This window comes from Nothobranchius furzeri, chromosome 4 (assembly GCF_043380555.1).
Source record: "Nothobranchius furzeri strain GRZ-AD chromosome 4, NfurGRZ-RIMD1, whole genome shotgun sequence".
NCBI lineage: Eukaryota > Metazoa > Chordata > Actinopteri > Cyprinodontiformes > Nothobranchiidae > Nothobranchius > Nothobranchius furzeri.
Genome location: NC_091744.1, coordinates 55,534,172 through 55,548,977, shown reverse-complemented (window position 1 = coordinate 55,548,977; position 14,806 = coordinate 55,534,172). Strand labels below are relative to the sequence as shown.

At 49.6% G+C, this 14,806-nt stretch overlaps 1 protein-coding gene across 2 annotated transcripts in view; it reads right to left on the bottom strand.

The window, feature by feature from the left end:
• Positions 1-14,806, bottom strand: part of ankrd27 (ankyrin repeat domain 27 (VPS9 domain)) — a 77,499-nt gene that overhangs the window by 10,154 nt on the left and 52,539 nt on the right. For both annotated transcript variants that reach the window (XM_054732833.2, XM_015976500.3), the window contains exons 16-18: positions 14,002-14,094; positions 12,531-12,728; positions 1,190-1,243 (exon numbers count right to left, since the gene is read on the bottom strand). In XM_054732833.2, the coding sequence (XP_054588808.2) occupies positions 1,190-1,243; positions 12,531-12,728; positions 14,002-14,094 (345 nt within the window). The remainder of the gene's footprint in view (positions 1-1,189; positions 1,244-12,530; positions 12,729-14,001; positions 14,095-14,806) is intronic.

Here is a 14,806-nt window from a genome sequence, read left to right as displayed (position 1 = left end):
AGAAGCCAGTGACACAAATGTGATCAGTATTGGAGGACAGGAGGGGGGCGTGCCTTTTCTAGCTGGAAATACGACAGAGCTTCACAACCGGGAAGCTGCCGATCCCTCTAAAACCTGATTTATAAAAACATATGAAGCCAAAATAGCAATTTTTATGTCATTTCTTGAGGACGCTTAGGTCCTTCAATGTCTGTAGCAAGATGCTGCAGATCTTCTACAAGGCTGTTGTTGAGAGTGTAATCTCTTCAGCCATTGTCTGTTGGGGTAGCAGCATCAGAAGCAGGGACCTGAAAAGGCTCAACAGCCTAATAAAAAAGGCTGGTTCTGTTCTGGGGACGACTGTGGAACCACTGGAGGAGATAATGCAAAGAAGGATTCTCCAGAGAATCAAGAAAATGATGGACGACCCTGAGCATTCTCTTCACTAGACTGTCTGACAACGGAAGAGTGTCTTCAGCCAGAGGCTTCTTCAGTTTGGCTGCAACACTGACCGCTGCTGGAGATCCTTCTTGCCAACAGCCATTGTAATATACAACAACTCTTTGATGACTTGATTATTATTATTATTCTGAGCTACTACAGCAATCAATTTCCCTCTGGGATTAATAAAGTATTTTTGAACTGAATTGAATTGAATTTGCCAAACAAGAAATGCTACACTGTGGTGCTGAATGTGACTGATAAAGTAACTTCTAATGTAACTTCAGTTATTTTAAAAATGAAATTAATTAATTAATTAATAATTATTTGTTTGACTGCAGAGTCACTCCACCATGATATTCCACTGAAATCCATAGATCATTCCTGCTTCTGATCGTCAGACTGAACAACTCATCTGTTCATTATCCTTCCAAAGAATTACACACCGAGTTTCTGTTTTTGCTATTTCCTATTGCTGCAGTTGACATATTGTAATCGTGAATTTCATCTTTCCATCTTGTTTTCTTATTTGGGAGCACCGACACCAGCCATAGGTATTGTTATAGTACACCTGAAGGTGAATAGTTAAAAAATAAACAACACATGATTTGTTAACTTTGTTTAACTCAAAGTTGAAAACGTAAAAAGCCCCAGACACTAGGTCTCCAGGTTGTTGTGGAACAGCTCCTTTGCATCAGTAGGTGGAGGTCGTGGTCCTTCAGGTCATGTTAAATAACTTTATTCAGACTTTTCTACAGATCCTACTCACGTCTGTGCTGCCGCGCTGATGGCCATTCTGGACCGTCTGCAACAGCATGAGGATCTGCAACCAAACAAAACAAACACCCAAATGTGACCCTTATGTTTATGTTTATTCATTTAGCAGACGCTTTTATCCAAAGCAAATTACAATTTGCAACTTACAACCCTATAGGGCACGTTGTGATCTGTGGGGGAAACCAGAGTACCCGGAGGAAACCCACGCATGCATGGGGAGAACCAAGCCCCCACAATGCGGCTCAAAAATTGAAGCAATCCTGGAAGTACCAAAAATTGCAGTTCCACCCTCATCCGCTGGGGGCTGGTGTCAGAGGTGAGCAAATCCTCATTGACTCCCATGTTAAAAATACCAATTTCACAGCAGAAATAAACATGTTTACAGCCTGGTACCAAAACATGTTTTTGGTTTAAATGATCTAGTTTACACTCATGACAACTCTGAGGGGGGTGCATTTTTTTCTCACTCTTCTGTTTAAGTGTATTAAAAGCCTAAAATTCTGTATAATTAATGAGCATCAGACCCACGTGACCACAGAGCTAGCTCCGTGGAAAGGCCTCAGTAGAGCCTCGGTCTGGCCTGGAAACTGCTCCGCGATTTTGAGTCTCTGTGTTTGTGTATTCTTTTTTGGATATTATTTGTGCAATTGTTGGACAAAATGACTTGCTGTGGCATTAATTGCACTAATAGCACATCCAAGGAGTCTCCACTTCATTTTCAAGTAAAATTATATTAATGTATTTTAGGTCACTGCCGAGCTGAGCTTAGATTTTAACATGTACTGTTTAACCATGAAATTTAAATGTAATAGGGTAAAACCCAGTGCATTTAACATAATGCTGCACTTTAGAAAATGGGTTGAAATATAACATGTTGGTGGAGCTGGGTTCCGACTATCGGCTTGTGGAGCTCTCAGGAGACCGATGTTTTCCACCCGTTTCTCCCCAGCGGCAGCTCTGTGCATCTCAGATCGCAGCGGCGCTTGTCTGCTGTGCGGTTGCCGGCTTGTGGAGCTCTCGGGAGACCTCTGTGTTCCACCTGGTTTTACCCAGCGGTCAGCCCGGCGTATCTCTGACTCAGAAGCTCTGGTGTTGTGCACAGTTAACTCCGGTTGTAGCTAGGTTGCTACCTCCGCTAGCTTAGCTTCCACCTCCGCATTAGCTTTGGGTTAGCTTCAGGTTAGCTTGTAGCTAGTTCGACCGGGTGTCGTCAGTTGATCCCAGCCTTACAGCCCCACCCTCAGCTCCACCTCTCTTCCCTTTTATGGATATGTCTGGGCTTGACGGAACCTGTGACACGGTCAAAATGGCGTTGGTGGCCACCTCCCATTTCTCCTCAAAAACGTGTTATTGGAGTCTATGGAAACCCATTGTCCAATATTTATATGTCGATGATGGAAACCCATTGTCCAATATTTATATGTCGATGATGGAAACCCATTGTCCAATATTTATATGTCGATGGGGAGAACACGCAACTCCGCACAGAAAGGCCGCAGCCGAGCCGAGTTTCGTACCTGCAACCTTCGTGCTGCGAGGCAACAGTGCTAACCACTGCGCCACCATGCAGACACTTGAACAAAAAGGTCGTATCAGAGGTCAGATTCATGCTACTGACTGAATCCTGTCAATTCTGTTCCTGTGAACAGGTCAGCTGATTTAAGACAGTGGTGTCCAGTTCTGGTCCTGATGCGTCCCCGGACTCAGCTTTAAAGGGTGATTGATCTGTGGGTGATTAACTCGCTTCTGCAGAGCTTGATACCAGACAGAACAGGTGATGTAACCATTGAATCAGGTGTGCTGGAGCAGGGAAACAACTAAAACCTGGTGGATATTTGAACTTCACTAAGGTTTCATCTTCACAAGCTCTCCTTTGTCACCCTGTGTTCAACAGAATTCGCCTAACCTGTTTACCTGTGTGTGTGTGTGTGTGTGTTCCATGAGTATGGGGTGGATGACCCTTTGGTAAGAGCTATTCTATAAGAGTGGACAACATATCTGGGACCTGTTGCATCACTGCTAAGGGCACTCTTTCTCACCAGTTCTGTTCATGAACAGAATTTCTGGGCAAACTCATGGCCTGGAGAGTTTAGTAGCAGGAAGGTCCAGTCTGCTTTTTGCAGATGTTGTAGTCCTCTTAGCTTCATCAACTAGGGCCTTCAGATCCTGCTGATGTGTGTGAAGAAGCCAAGTATCTCAGATTCTTGTTCATGAATGAGAAAAGGAGGAAGTAAGAGCTCATCAGGTGTATCAGGGCAGTGATTGCGCGATGCGAGTGCTAAACTGGTCTGTTGTGGCCATTTCATGTTCCAAACCCTCATCTAAGGCTCTGAATTTTGGATAATGAATACAAGGACAAAGTCTTCAGGGTGGTTGAACTTAGCCTGAGGCATAGAGTGATGAAAGTAGACATCCAGGTACTTTGTGTACAGCTGCTGCTCCTCCATTTTGAGGGGAGTCACTTCAGGAGATTTGGGTACGTTATCAAAATCTTGTTCACAAGTGAGGGTGGAGAGATTAATAAGTGGATTAGTGCTGCATCTAGAGTGATGCAGGTGTTCTACCAGCCCATCGTGGTGAAGAGAGAGCTGAGCCAGAAGGCAAAGTTCTCAATTTACCTGTCGATTTACGTTCCTACCTTCACCTATGGTCTCGAGCTTTGGGTAGTGACCGAAAGAATGAAATTGTGGATACAAGCAGTCAAAATAAGTTTCCTCTGCAGGGTGTCTGAGATAGAAGCTCAGCCATCCTGGAGGGACTCCCTCTGCTGCTCCTCTACTGGTGGCTCAGGCATCTGGTTAGGATTGCTCCTGGACACCTCCCTGGTGAGGTTATCCAGGAAAGTCTAACCGGGAGGAGACCTAAAGGAAGACCCAGGGCATGCTGGAGGGATTGGAACTCCTTAGGATTCCCCCAGAAGAGTTGGCCTAAGTAGAGGGCGACTGGCCGTCTGTGAGTTTGGGAGAGTCTCAGCACGGCCGGAATGCCCTAGGGCCGGAGTTGACCATTCTAGTATGTCCTTTCTTTGGGAAGCCCCTAGAGCAAAGTTGTCTGAGGCTTTCTGCCTCTGGTAGGGTCACCCATGGCAAACAGGTCCTAGGTGAGGGATCAGATAAAGAGCAGCCCGAAGACCACTTCTGATGAACTATATAAATGGAAACCGTGTTCCCTCGCCCGGACGTGGGTCTCTGGGCCCCCCCTCTGGAGCCAGGCCTGGAGATGGGGCACGCTGGCGAGCACCTGGTGGCCAGGCTTTCACCCATGGAGCCCGGTCGGGCACAGCCCGAAGAGGAAACGTGGGTCCCCCTTCCTGTGGGCTCACCACTCGTGGGAGGGGCCAAAGGGGTCGGGTATAGTGTGTGACGGGTGGTAGTCGAGGGCAGGGACCTTGGCGGTCTGATCCTCGGCTACAGAAGCTGGCTCTTGGCACATGGAATGTCACCTCTCTGGTGGGGAAGGAGCCTGAGTTTGTGTGTGAGGTTGAGAGGTTCCGACTAGATATAGTCAGACTCATCTCAACACATGACTCTGGAACCAGTTTCCTTGGGAGGGGTTGGACTTTCTACCACTCTGGAGTTGCTCCCACTGAGAGGCGCCGAGCAGGGGTGGTTATACTAGTTGTCTCCCATCTTGGTGCCTGTACGTTGGGGTTTACCCCAGTGAAGGAATCCGCCTACGTGTGGGGGGATGGGTTCTGACTGTGGTCTGTGCTTATGCACCAAACTACAGTTCAGACTACCCACCCTTTTTGGAGACCTTGGAGGGGGTGCTGGAAAGCGCTCCTTCCGGTGACTCCCTCGTCCTGCTGGGGGACTTTAACGCTCACGTGGGCAACGACAATGAGACCTGGAGAAGTCTGAATTCAAGTGGTGTTTTGTTATTGGACTTCTTTGCCAGTCATGGATTGTCCATAATGAACACCAAGTTCAGACATAAAGGTGTCCATATGTGCTCTTGGCACCAGGATGCCCTAGGCCGCAGCTTGATGATCGACTTTGTTGTTGTTTCATCTGAACTGCGGCCACATGTCTTGGACACTCGGGTGAAGAGAGGGGCGGAGCTGTCAACTGACCACTACCTGGTGGTGAGTTGGCTCAGATGGTGGGGGAGGATGCCGGTCAGACAAGGCAGGCCCAAACGTATTGCGAGGGTCTGCTGGGAACGTCTGGCAGAGTCTCCTGGCAGAAGGAGCTTCAATTCCCACCTCAGACAGAACTTTCAAAATGTTCCGGGGGAGGCAGGGAACATTGAGTCTGAATGGACCCTGTTCCGTACCTCCATTGTTGAGGCGGCCGACCGGATCGGTGGTCACAGGATCATCGGTGCCTGTCGTGGTGGCAACCCCCGAACCCGCTGGTGGACACCGGCGGTTAGGGACGCTGTCAAGCTGAAGAAAGAGTCGTTTCAGGTCTTTTTGACCTGTGGGACTCCAGAGGCAGCTGACCGGTACCGGCAGTCCAAGCGGAACTTGGCTCGGGTGGTCCGTAGTTCCTTAAGGCTATGGATGTTGTGGGGCTGTGTTGGCTGACTCTGCAATATCGCGTTGACATCGGGGGCAGTCCCACTTGACTGGCAGACCGGGGTGGTGGTCCCCTTATTTAAAAAGGGTAACCGCAGGGTGTGTTCCAACTACAGGGGGATCACATTCCTGAGCCTTCCTGGTAAGGTCTATTAAGGGGTTCTGGAGAGGAGGGTCCGTCGGATTGTTGAATCTCAAATTCAGGAGGAGCAATGTGGTTTTCGTCCTGGCTGTGGAACACTGGACCAGCTCTATACCCTTAGGGGGATCCTGGAGGGTTCGTGGGAATTTGCCCAACCAGTCTATATGTGTTTTGTGGATTTGGAGAAGGCGTTTGACCGCGTCCCTCGGGGGAACCAGTGGGGGGTACTCCGGGAGTATGGGGTACCAGGCCCTCTGATACGGGCTGTTAGGTCCCTGTATGACCGGTGTCAGAGCTTGGTCCGCATTGCCAGCAGTAAGTCGGGCTCGTTCCCAGTGAGAGTTGGACTCCGCCAAGGCTGCCCTTTGTCACCGATTTTGTTCATAACCTTTATGGACAGGATTTCTAGGTGCAGCCAAGGTGTGGAGGGCATCCGTTTTGGTGTTCTGAGGATCAGGTCTCTGCTTTTTGCAGATGATGTGGTCCTGTTGGCTTCATCAAAACGTGATCTTCAGCTTTCGCTGGAGCGGTTCGCAGCTGAGTGTGAAGCAGCTGGGATGAGAATCAGCTCCTCTAAATCTGAGACCATGGTCTATATTCGGAAAAGGGTAGAATGTCGTCTCCGGATCAGGGATGAAGTCCTGCCCCAAGTGGAGGAGTTTAAGTATTTCGGGGTCTTGTTCACGAGTGAGGGAAAACTGGAGCATGAGATCGATAGGCAGATTGGTGCTGCATCTGCAGTGATGCGGGCATTGTACCGGTCTGTCGTGGTGAAGAGAGAGCTGAGTCAGAAGGCGAAGCTCTCGATTTACCGGTCGATCTACGTTCCTACCCTCACCTATGGTAATGAGCTTTAGGTAGTGACCGAAAGAACAAGATCGCGGATACAAGCGGCCGAAATGAGTTTTCTCCGAAGAGTGGCTGGGCTCTCCCTTAGAGATAGGGTGAGAAGCTCGGTCATTTGGGAGGGGCTCGGAGTAGACCCGCTGCTCCTCCACATCAAGAGGAGCCAGTTGAGGTGGCTCAGGCATCTGGTCAGGATGCCTCCTGGATGCCTCCAGGCATGTCCAACTGGGAGGAGACCTAAAGGTAGACCCAGGACACGGTGGAGGGACTATGTCTCTCACCTGGCCAGGGAACGCCTTGGGATTTCCCCAGAGGAGCTGGCCCAAGTGGCTGGGGAGAGGGAAGTCTGGGCCTCTCGCCTTAGGCTACTGCCTCAGCAACCCGACTCTGGATAACTGGATGGATGGATGGATGTTGAACCCGGCCACCAGCCATTTACCAGGTACATTCCTACAGGCACGTTGCAAGATTTTCAAAGGTGTGGGGGATGTTGTCTGTGCCTAAAATAATTTCATGTTATTCATCTTGTTAGTTTAATTTCCATAATAGCGGAGCAGGTGCGAATTTTAGACGTGTCATGCATGTCTTCGTTTTAAACATGTTTAAACTGTTCAGAATACAAATCCCTCCTCCTTGAACCGTCACCTTATTGTGGTGGAGGAGTTTGAGTGCCCTAATGATCCTAGGAGCTATGTTGTCTGGGGCACTTAGTGCCCCTGGTAGGGTCTCCCATGACAAATTGGTCTTAGGTGAAGGGTGAGACAAAGAACGGTTCGAAGGATCTTTCATGGCGGTTAAAACGAAGAGTCGGAGTACCCGGCCCGGAGGGTTACCGGGGTCCCACCCTGGAGCCCGGCCTGGGGTTGGGGCCCGTGAGCGAGCGCCTGGTGGCCGGGCTTTCGCCCATGGGGCCCGGCCGGGCCCAGCCCGAACCGGATACATGGGCTCGTCCAACTGTGGACCCACCACCCGCAGGAGGAACATGAAGGGTCCGGTGCAATGCGAATCGGGTGGCAGACCAAGGCGGGAGCCTTGGCGGTCCAATCCCCGGACAAGAAAACTAGTTTTTGGGACATGGAACGTCACCTCGCTGGCGGGGAAGGAGCCGGAGCTTGTGGCAGAGGTTGAGCGGTACCGGCTAGATATAGTCGGACTCACCTCGACACATTGCATTGGCTCTGGAACCCGAGACCTGGAGAGGGGTTGGACACTCTACTTTGCTGGAGTTGCTCCGGGTGAGAGGCGGAGGGCTGGGGTTGGCTTTTTGTTAGCCCCGAGACTCTCTGCCTGTGTGTTGGGGTTTACCCCGGGGGACAAGAGGGTAGCTTCCTTGCGCCTTCGGGTCGGGGAACGGGTCCTGACTGTTGTTTGTGCTTATGGGCCAAATATCAGTTCAGAGTACCCACCCTTTTTGGAGTCCCTGGGACGAGTGCTAGATAGTGCTCCATCAGGGGACTCCATTGTCCTGCTGGGGGACTTCAATGCTCACGTGGGCAATGACAGCTTGACCTGGAGGGGTGTGATTGGGAAGAACGGCCCACCTAATCTGAACTCGAGCGGTGTTTTGTCATTGGACTTCTGTGCAAGCCGCAGTTTGGCCATAACGAACACCATGTTCGAACATAAGGATGCCCACCGGTACACTTGGTACCAGGGCAGCCTAGGTCACAGGTCGATGATAGATTTTGTAGTCGTATCATCTGACCTGCGGCCGTATGTTTTGGACACTCGAGTGAAGAGAGGGGCGGAGCTGTCGACTGATCACCACCTGGTGGTGAGTTGGATCAGATGGTAAGGGAACATGCCGCGTAGACCTGGCAGACCCAAACGCATAGTGAGGGTCTGCTGGGAACGCCTGGCAGAAGAACCTGTCAAGACGGTCTTCAACTCCCACCTCCGGCAGAGCTTTGACCACGTCCCGAGAGCAGTGGGGGACATTGAGTCCGAGTGGGCCTTGTTCCACTCTGCGATTGTCGAGGCGGCTGTTGCTAGCTGTGGTCGTAAGGTGGCCGGTGCCAGTCGTGGTGGCAACCCCCGTACCCGCTGGTGGACACCAGAGGTTCGGGGAGCCGTCAGGCTGAAGAAGGAGGCCTACAGGGCGTGGCTGGTCTGTGGGTCTCCGGAGGCAGCAGACAGGTACCGGATAGCCAAGCGGGGTGCAGCAGTGGCAGTTGCCGAGGCAAAATCTCGGGCGTGGGAGGAGTTTGGTGAGGCCATGGAGAAAGACTATCGATCGGCTCCAAAGAGGTTCTGGCAAACTGGCTGGCGCCTCAGGAGAGGAAGGCAGCAACTCGCTCACACTGTTTACAGTGGGGATGGGGAGCTGCTGACGTCAACTGAGGCTATAGTCGGACGGTGGAAGGAATACTTTGAGGAGCTCCTCAATCCCACCAATGCACATTCCGAGGAGGAATCAGAGCTGGGAGGCCTGGGGATGGACTGTCCGATCTCGGGGGCAGAAGTTGCTGAGGTAGTCAAACAACTACACAGCGGCGGAGCCCCGGGGGCGGATGAGGTTCGTCCTGGGTATCTCAAGGCTATGGATGTTGTAGGGCTGTCATGGTTGACACGTCTCTTCAACATTGTGTGGTCATCGGGGGCAGTTCCTAGGGAGTGGCAGACCGGGGTGGTGGTCCCCATCTTTAAGAAGGGTGACCTGAGGGTGTGTTCCAACTATAGGGGGATCACACTCCTCAGCCTCCCTGGAAAGGTCTACGCCAAGGTACTGGAGAGGAGGGTCCGATCGATAGTTGAATCTCAGATAGAGGAGGAGCAATGTGGTTTTCGTCCTGGCCGTGGAACTGTGGACCAGCTCTATACCCTTGCAAGGGTGATGGAGGGGGCATGGGAGTTTGCCCAACCAATCCACATGTGCTTTGTGGATTTGGAGAAGGCTTATGACCGTGTCCCCAGGGGCACCCTGTGGGGGACGCTCCAGGAGTATGGGGTGGGTGGCTTTCTGTTAAGGGCCATTCAGTCCCTTTACCAGAGGAGCGTGAGTTTGGTCCGCATAGCCGGTAGTAAGTCGGACCTGTTCCCAGTGAGGGTTGGACTCCGCCAGGGCTGCCCTTTGTCACCGGTTCTGTTCATCACTTTTATGGACAGAATTTCTAGACGCAGCCGTGGTGTGGAGTGTGTAGAGTTTGGTGGCAGGAGAATCTCGTCTCTGCTTTTTGCGGATGATGTGGTCCTCCTAGCTTCATCCAGCTCTGACCTTCAGCTCTTGCTGGGTAGGTTCGCGGCCGAATGTGAAGCGACTGGGATGAGGATCAGCACCTCCAAATCTGAGACCATGGTTCTCGACCGGAAAAGGGTGGCTTGCCACCTCCGGGTCGGGGGAGAGGTCCTACCTCAAGTGGAGGAGTTTAAGTATCTCGGGGTCTTGTTCACGAGTGAGGGTAGGAGGGATCGGGAGATCGACAGGCGGATTGGTTCGGCGTCTGCAGTGATGCGGACGCTGAGCCGATCTGTCGTGGGGAAGAGGGAGCTGAGCCAGAAAGCCAGGCTCTCGATTTACCGGTCGATCTACGTCCCAATCCTCACCTATGGTCATGAGCTTTGGGTAATGACCGAAAGAACGAGATCGCGGATACAAGCGGCCGAAATGAGTTTCCTCCGTAGGGTGGCCGGGCTCAGCCTTAGAGATAGGGTGAGGAGCTCGGACATTCGGGAGGGACTCGGAGTAGAACCGCTGCTCCTCCGGATCGAAAGGAGCCAGTTGAGGTGGTTTGGGCATCTGGTCAGGATGCCTCCTGGACGCCTCCCCGGGGAGGTGTTTCGGGCATGTCCTGCCGGCAGAAGGCCCCCGGGTCGACCCAGGACACGTTGGAGAGGTTACATCTCCAATCTGGTCCGGGAACGCCTTGGGGTCCTGCCGGAGGAGCTGGTGGACAAGGCCGGGGAGAGGACGGCCTGGAGCTCCCTGATTGGGATGCTGCCCCCGCGACCCGGACCCGGATAAGCGGAGGAAGACGAAGACGAAGACGAAGAATACAAATCCAGGCTCTGTCTTGTTAGAATGGTGTAACTAAAGTTTGTACTGAATGAATTTTTACATTAAACCATGTTGAAATGAAAAGGATCCGATTAAATCATTTCCCCCTCGTTTACAGTCACGGAGTACAGCGCAGTGCGCATGGCTCTGGGGTTAATCAAGTTTAATTTTTCTCTTTGCAACAATCTTCACAAGAAGGCAAAACAGTTAAATGGCAGGTTACAGATATTTCCATTTGACTGTTTATTTTGACGATAAACTCAGGGATGTTGGTTGTTTTGAAAGAATTACACCAATGCACACTGATGAGCTGACATTTTAATCGTTAACGCACATCGCGGAGGTAACAAAATCAATCAAGAAATGATTCCCATCAGAACATCAGAGCTTTATACTGGACACTGTGATCAGCGCGGATCGGAGCGCACACGGTGGACAGTGGGCTTGAAGATCTGTAGAGGGGTTCACAGCGCAGCGCAGAACCACGGCGCATGCAGTAAGATTTCCTCCCACTGAAACGGTCTGGAAACCTGGTCTCTCTGAGGGATGTGTCACTTGGAAAAATGTTCTCTGATTATGAAACTTTGGCTGAATAGCGCTTGTTCCCGTCTCTAATATGGAGACGCATGACGCATCCAGTCTGAGGCAGAATAGCCTCTTCAGCTCAGAAAGCACCTGTAGAGACATTTGATCACGCACAGTTTATATGGAGCAGAAGCGGTCGGGCCACGGCAGGTGAAACGTTCCTATAGCCTACATGAAGTGAAACTGTTTAATGATAACATTAATATGTTACTGGACACGCTGGTCTGGTTGGTTAGACCAGTGTTTGATGTGGAACATGCACGCACGCTCGCACACACACACACCAATTAAAATAATGCTGATAGCGTGGACTAGAAGACAGGTGATGGTTTACGTATTTAAATTATGATCAGGCTGCTGTAAAATGTAATCTCCATCCACATCCAGACACAATTATCCTCTATTCTTTCTCTATTTGATCTGCTCTTGTCTGGGCTGACGTAGCTGACTGTGCGCGCGGCGCGCCTAGCGGCTGTGATGCACATTTTACGCATCTGGAGAGGTGGGCTGGATGCTCTGCTTTTACTGGAAGATGGATTATTTTTATTTATTTTTTTCAAAAATGTGGGAGATTTTGCCGCATGAATAACCGTAAAAACTACTGGTGTGCATGCACCCTTATGAAAGAGTCCTACGTTGAGAGGTAAATATTAGAAGTGCAGGTTCTGGTGCCTATAAATGAAAAAAATTAATGAAAATTAAATTGGGAGTTTTTACTTCATATTTTAGAAATAAAAATGACGGGGGAAAAAATTTATGACGTGTTTTTAAACGACATTATCTAGCGCGACCTGCCTGCTTCACTTAAGTCACTGCTTATTTAGGTCCGTCCAAAAGTACCGTGACCCACCCAAAAATGAAAACCTGGCGCCGCGCCTGTTATACACCTCTGCAAATTGTTGTTCTTCACTTTATCAAACTCAGAGTTTGTACAGCTAATGTCAAGATGTCAAATTATGAATTCAGTCGAGCTCTTCCCTCCCTCCCTCTCCTGTTTCTCCTTGAAACCCGACAGCCGATGTCGGGTTTAGGGGAAGAAGGAAATGAGGCAAACAGAGTGAGTGCGACGTAGAGAAACCAGACTGGTGTGGAGGTGAGCAAAACAGCTGGAAAAGTGTGGGTGTTGAATCCCCCACGGGTGCGACGCCCATGCATTCCTAATGAAGTCATCCTGCAGCGTGACATCATTTGTCATTGTGAATCAACAGTTTAAAGCCCAAGAACAAATGTTCTGTCTGACCTCTGACCTTAGAGTTCAGTGCACACTGAATTGGAGACTCTCTGCTCTTATTGAGGATGTAGGTGCTTGCTCCGTTCTCCAAAAGCACCTGGATGATCCCCTCGTAGCCCCATCGAGCTGCCATGTGCAGGGGCGTGTCACCTTTATCGTTCTGCAGCTCCAGGCGGCATGTTTGGACATCATAGTAGACCAAGGCCTTCACACACTGATCGAAACAAAAAGAACACAATGGGAAGTCTTATTTCCTTCTGAAAACGTAAACTCACGTAACTGGGGTACGTCACCGCCCTTTTTCAGGGAGCTTGTAACTTTTACTTTGTAAACATATTTGCTGTATCTGAGCCTTATGTGGATTCTAACTTAATAGTTAGTGATAAATTGCAGCCAGTAGCAATTAAAAAGTAAAATTAGACAAAATATGAAATAAAATGCATTAAAAAGCACAACACATGGATGAAAAAGTGTAGTGCATCTGTTACAGCCAGCCAGATAAGTGGCTCTCACAGGCTACACCGATGACAAAACCAAACCAATAACACTCCTGATCTAAATTTATCATGTCTGTTAAGTACAGCGGTCCAGAGTCCATTTTATCTAGAACAACCTCTCTAGGCCAGCCAGGCCCATCTTCTGTTTACCAGAAAATAACATCCCAAAAGACCATGGAGGAAATGTTGAGGAACTCGTAAACATCCATCTACAAAAAAACACCAGAAAGACAACTAAGGAGCTTTTACAGAAGAAGCACATACAGGTCAAAGAGTGGGCCAGGCAGTCAGAAGACTTCAGTCTCGGAGAAAATAAGTGGAGGGAGCTGATGCTTCAAACTTCCAACAGCAGTTTAGAAACTTCTAGAGAGCTTCTGCGAGTTGGAGTGGACCAGCATGTTTAAATCAGAGGCCTCAAGAACAAAGACTGTGTGGAATTCCTGCTAAAAGACACATTCATCAGCTCAAATCAAGAAAACTGCCTAGTCACTCACAATCCAGATGCCTTTGGCTGTGCGCGTGAGGGAACACCAGACACCTCCGTTTAAATACGCACAAAAATATGTGTGATTGGGAATTTACACAACGTGATCATGTTTCCTAAAATTGTTCAGCCCAAAAAGACATGACCTGCAGGCTGCCTGACCATCATAATAGGGCCCTGCTGCTTTCTGACAAAGATTATCTCACTCACTCACACACACTCACACTCACACACACACACACACACACGCACGCACGCACGCACACACACACACACGCTCACGCACACGCACACGCACACTCTCACACACACACACACACACACACACACACACACACACACACACACACACACACACACACACACACACACACACACACACACGTTTCAAAAATCTAAGCAGACAACTCCTAAAACGAATGTCAAAAGTTACTAAAACTTAAATATAAAAAACCACCAAATGGAGGTTTGGATGCGTTGAGTGGAGAAGGAAGCGCCTGACATACGTCTTCGTGCCCGTACATGCAGGCGAGGTGCAGTGGAGTGTTGCCATTGTTGTCCTGGGCGTCGGCATTGGCCTTGTAGTGCAGCAGCAGCAGCTGGACAGGAGGAGCCAGAAACACATTGATCTAACTATAACAGTCATAAAACAGTGATGACTCATTTTTAAAATGATTGTTTTTGAAGTGGGCTTGAATGTTTGATTGATCCATTTTCTTAGAAAACTAAAATGAGCCCTCTGACAACATAGATGCTATTTGTGTGACCCTGGAGCTTGAAGAACTTGTAGTGGTCTCTAGTGGGAATGAATGTCCTATTTGGGGGTTGGCTCAGATGTGCCTGCTTCAGCACAGACAATTCAGCTGGAGGAGAATGTAGCTTCAGACCACACAATTTGGAGTCTTATTTCCTGGTATTTGGACATCTCACCTCTGATTGGCTAAACGCAACGTGACTACCACTGACTGTTTGCTCTGCAACTTTGACGTTTTATCACCACAATTAACACAAGTCTGGAGGAGTTCAGCTGTGTGGTGGAGTTGCTAATGCTAACAGTTAGCTCCTACTAGTCGAGGCATTCTCTGCTGTTTCCTGGATGCTAAACCACCTACAGCCTTCCCTGTTGCGAGAGAATGGGTGAGTCCACTCACCAGTGTGATGTAGAGCAGTCAGGCTCTGTGACACAACTCTATCATTCAGTCTGCGTCTTAAACTCTGCGTGACCGAACATTTTAAAAAAAGAAATAAAAAATGGTTTCTGAGTGAAGGACCTCATTAAGGGGACATATTATGATTTTTTGTTGTAACAGT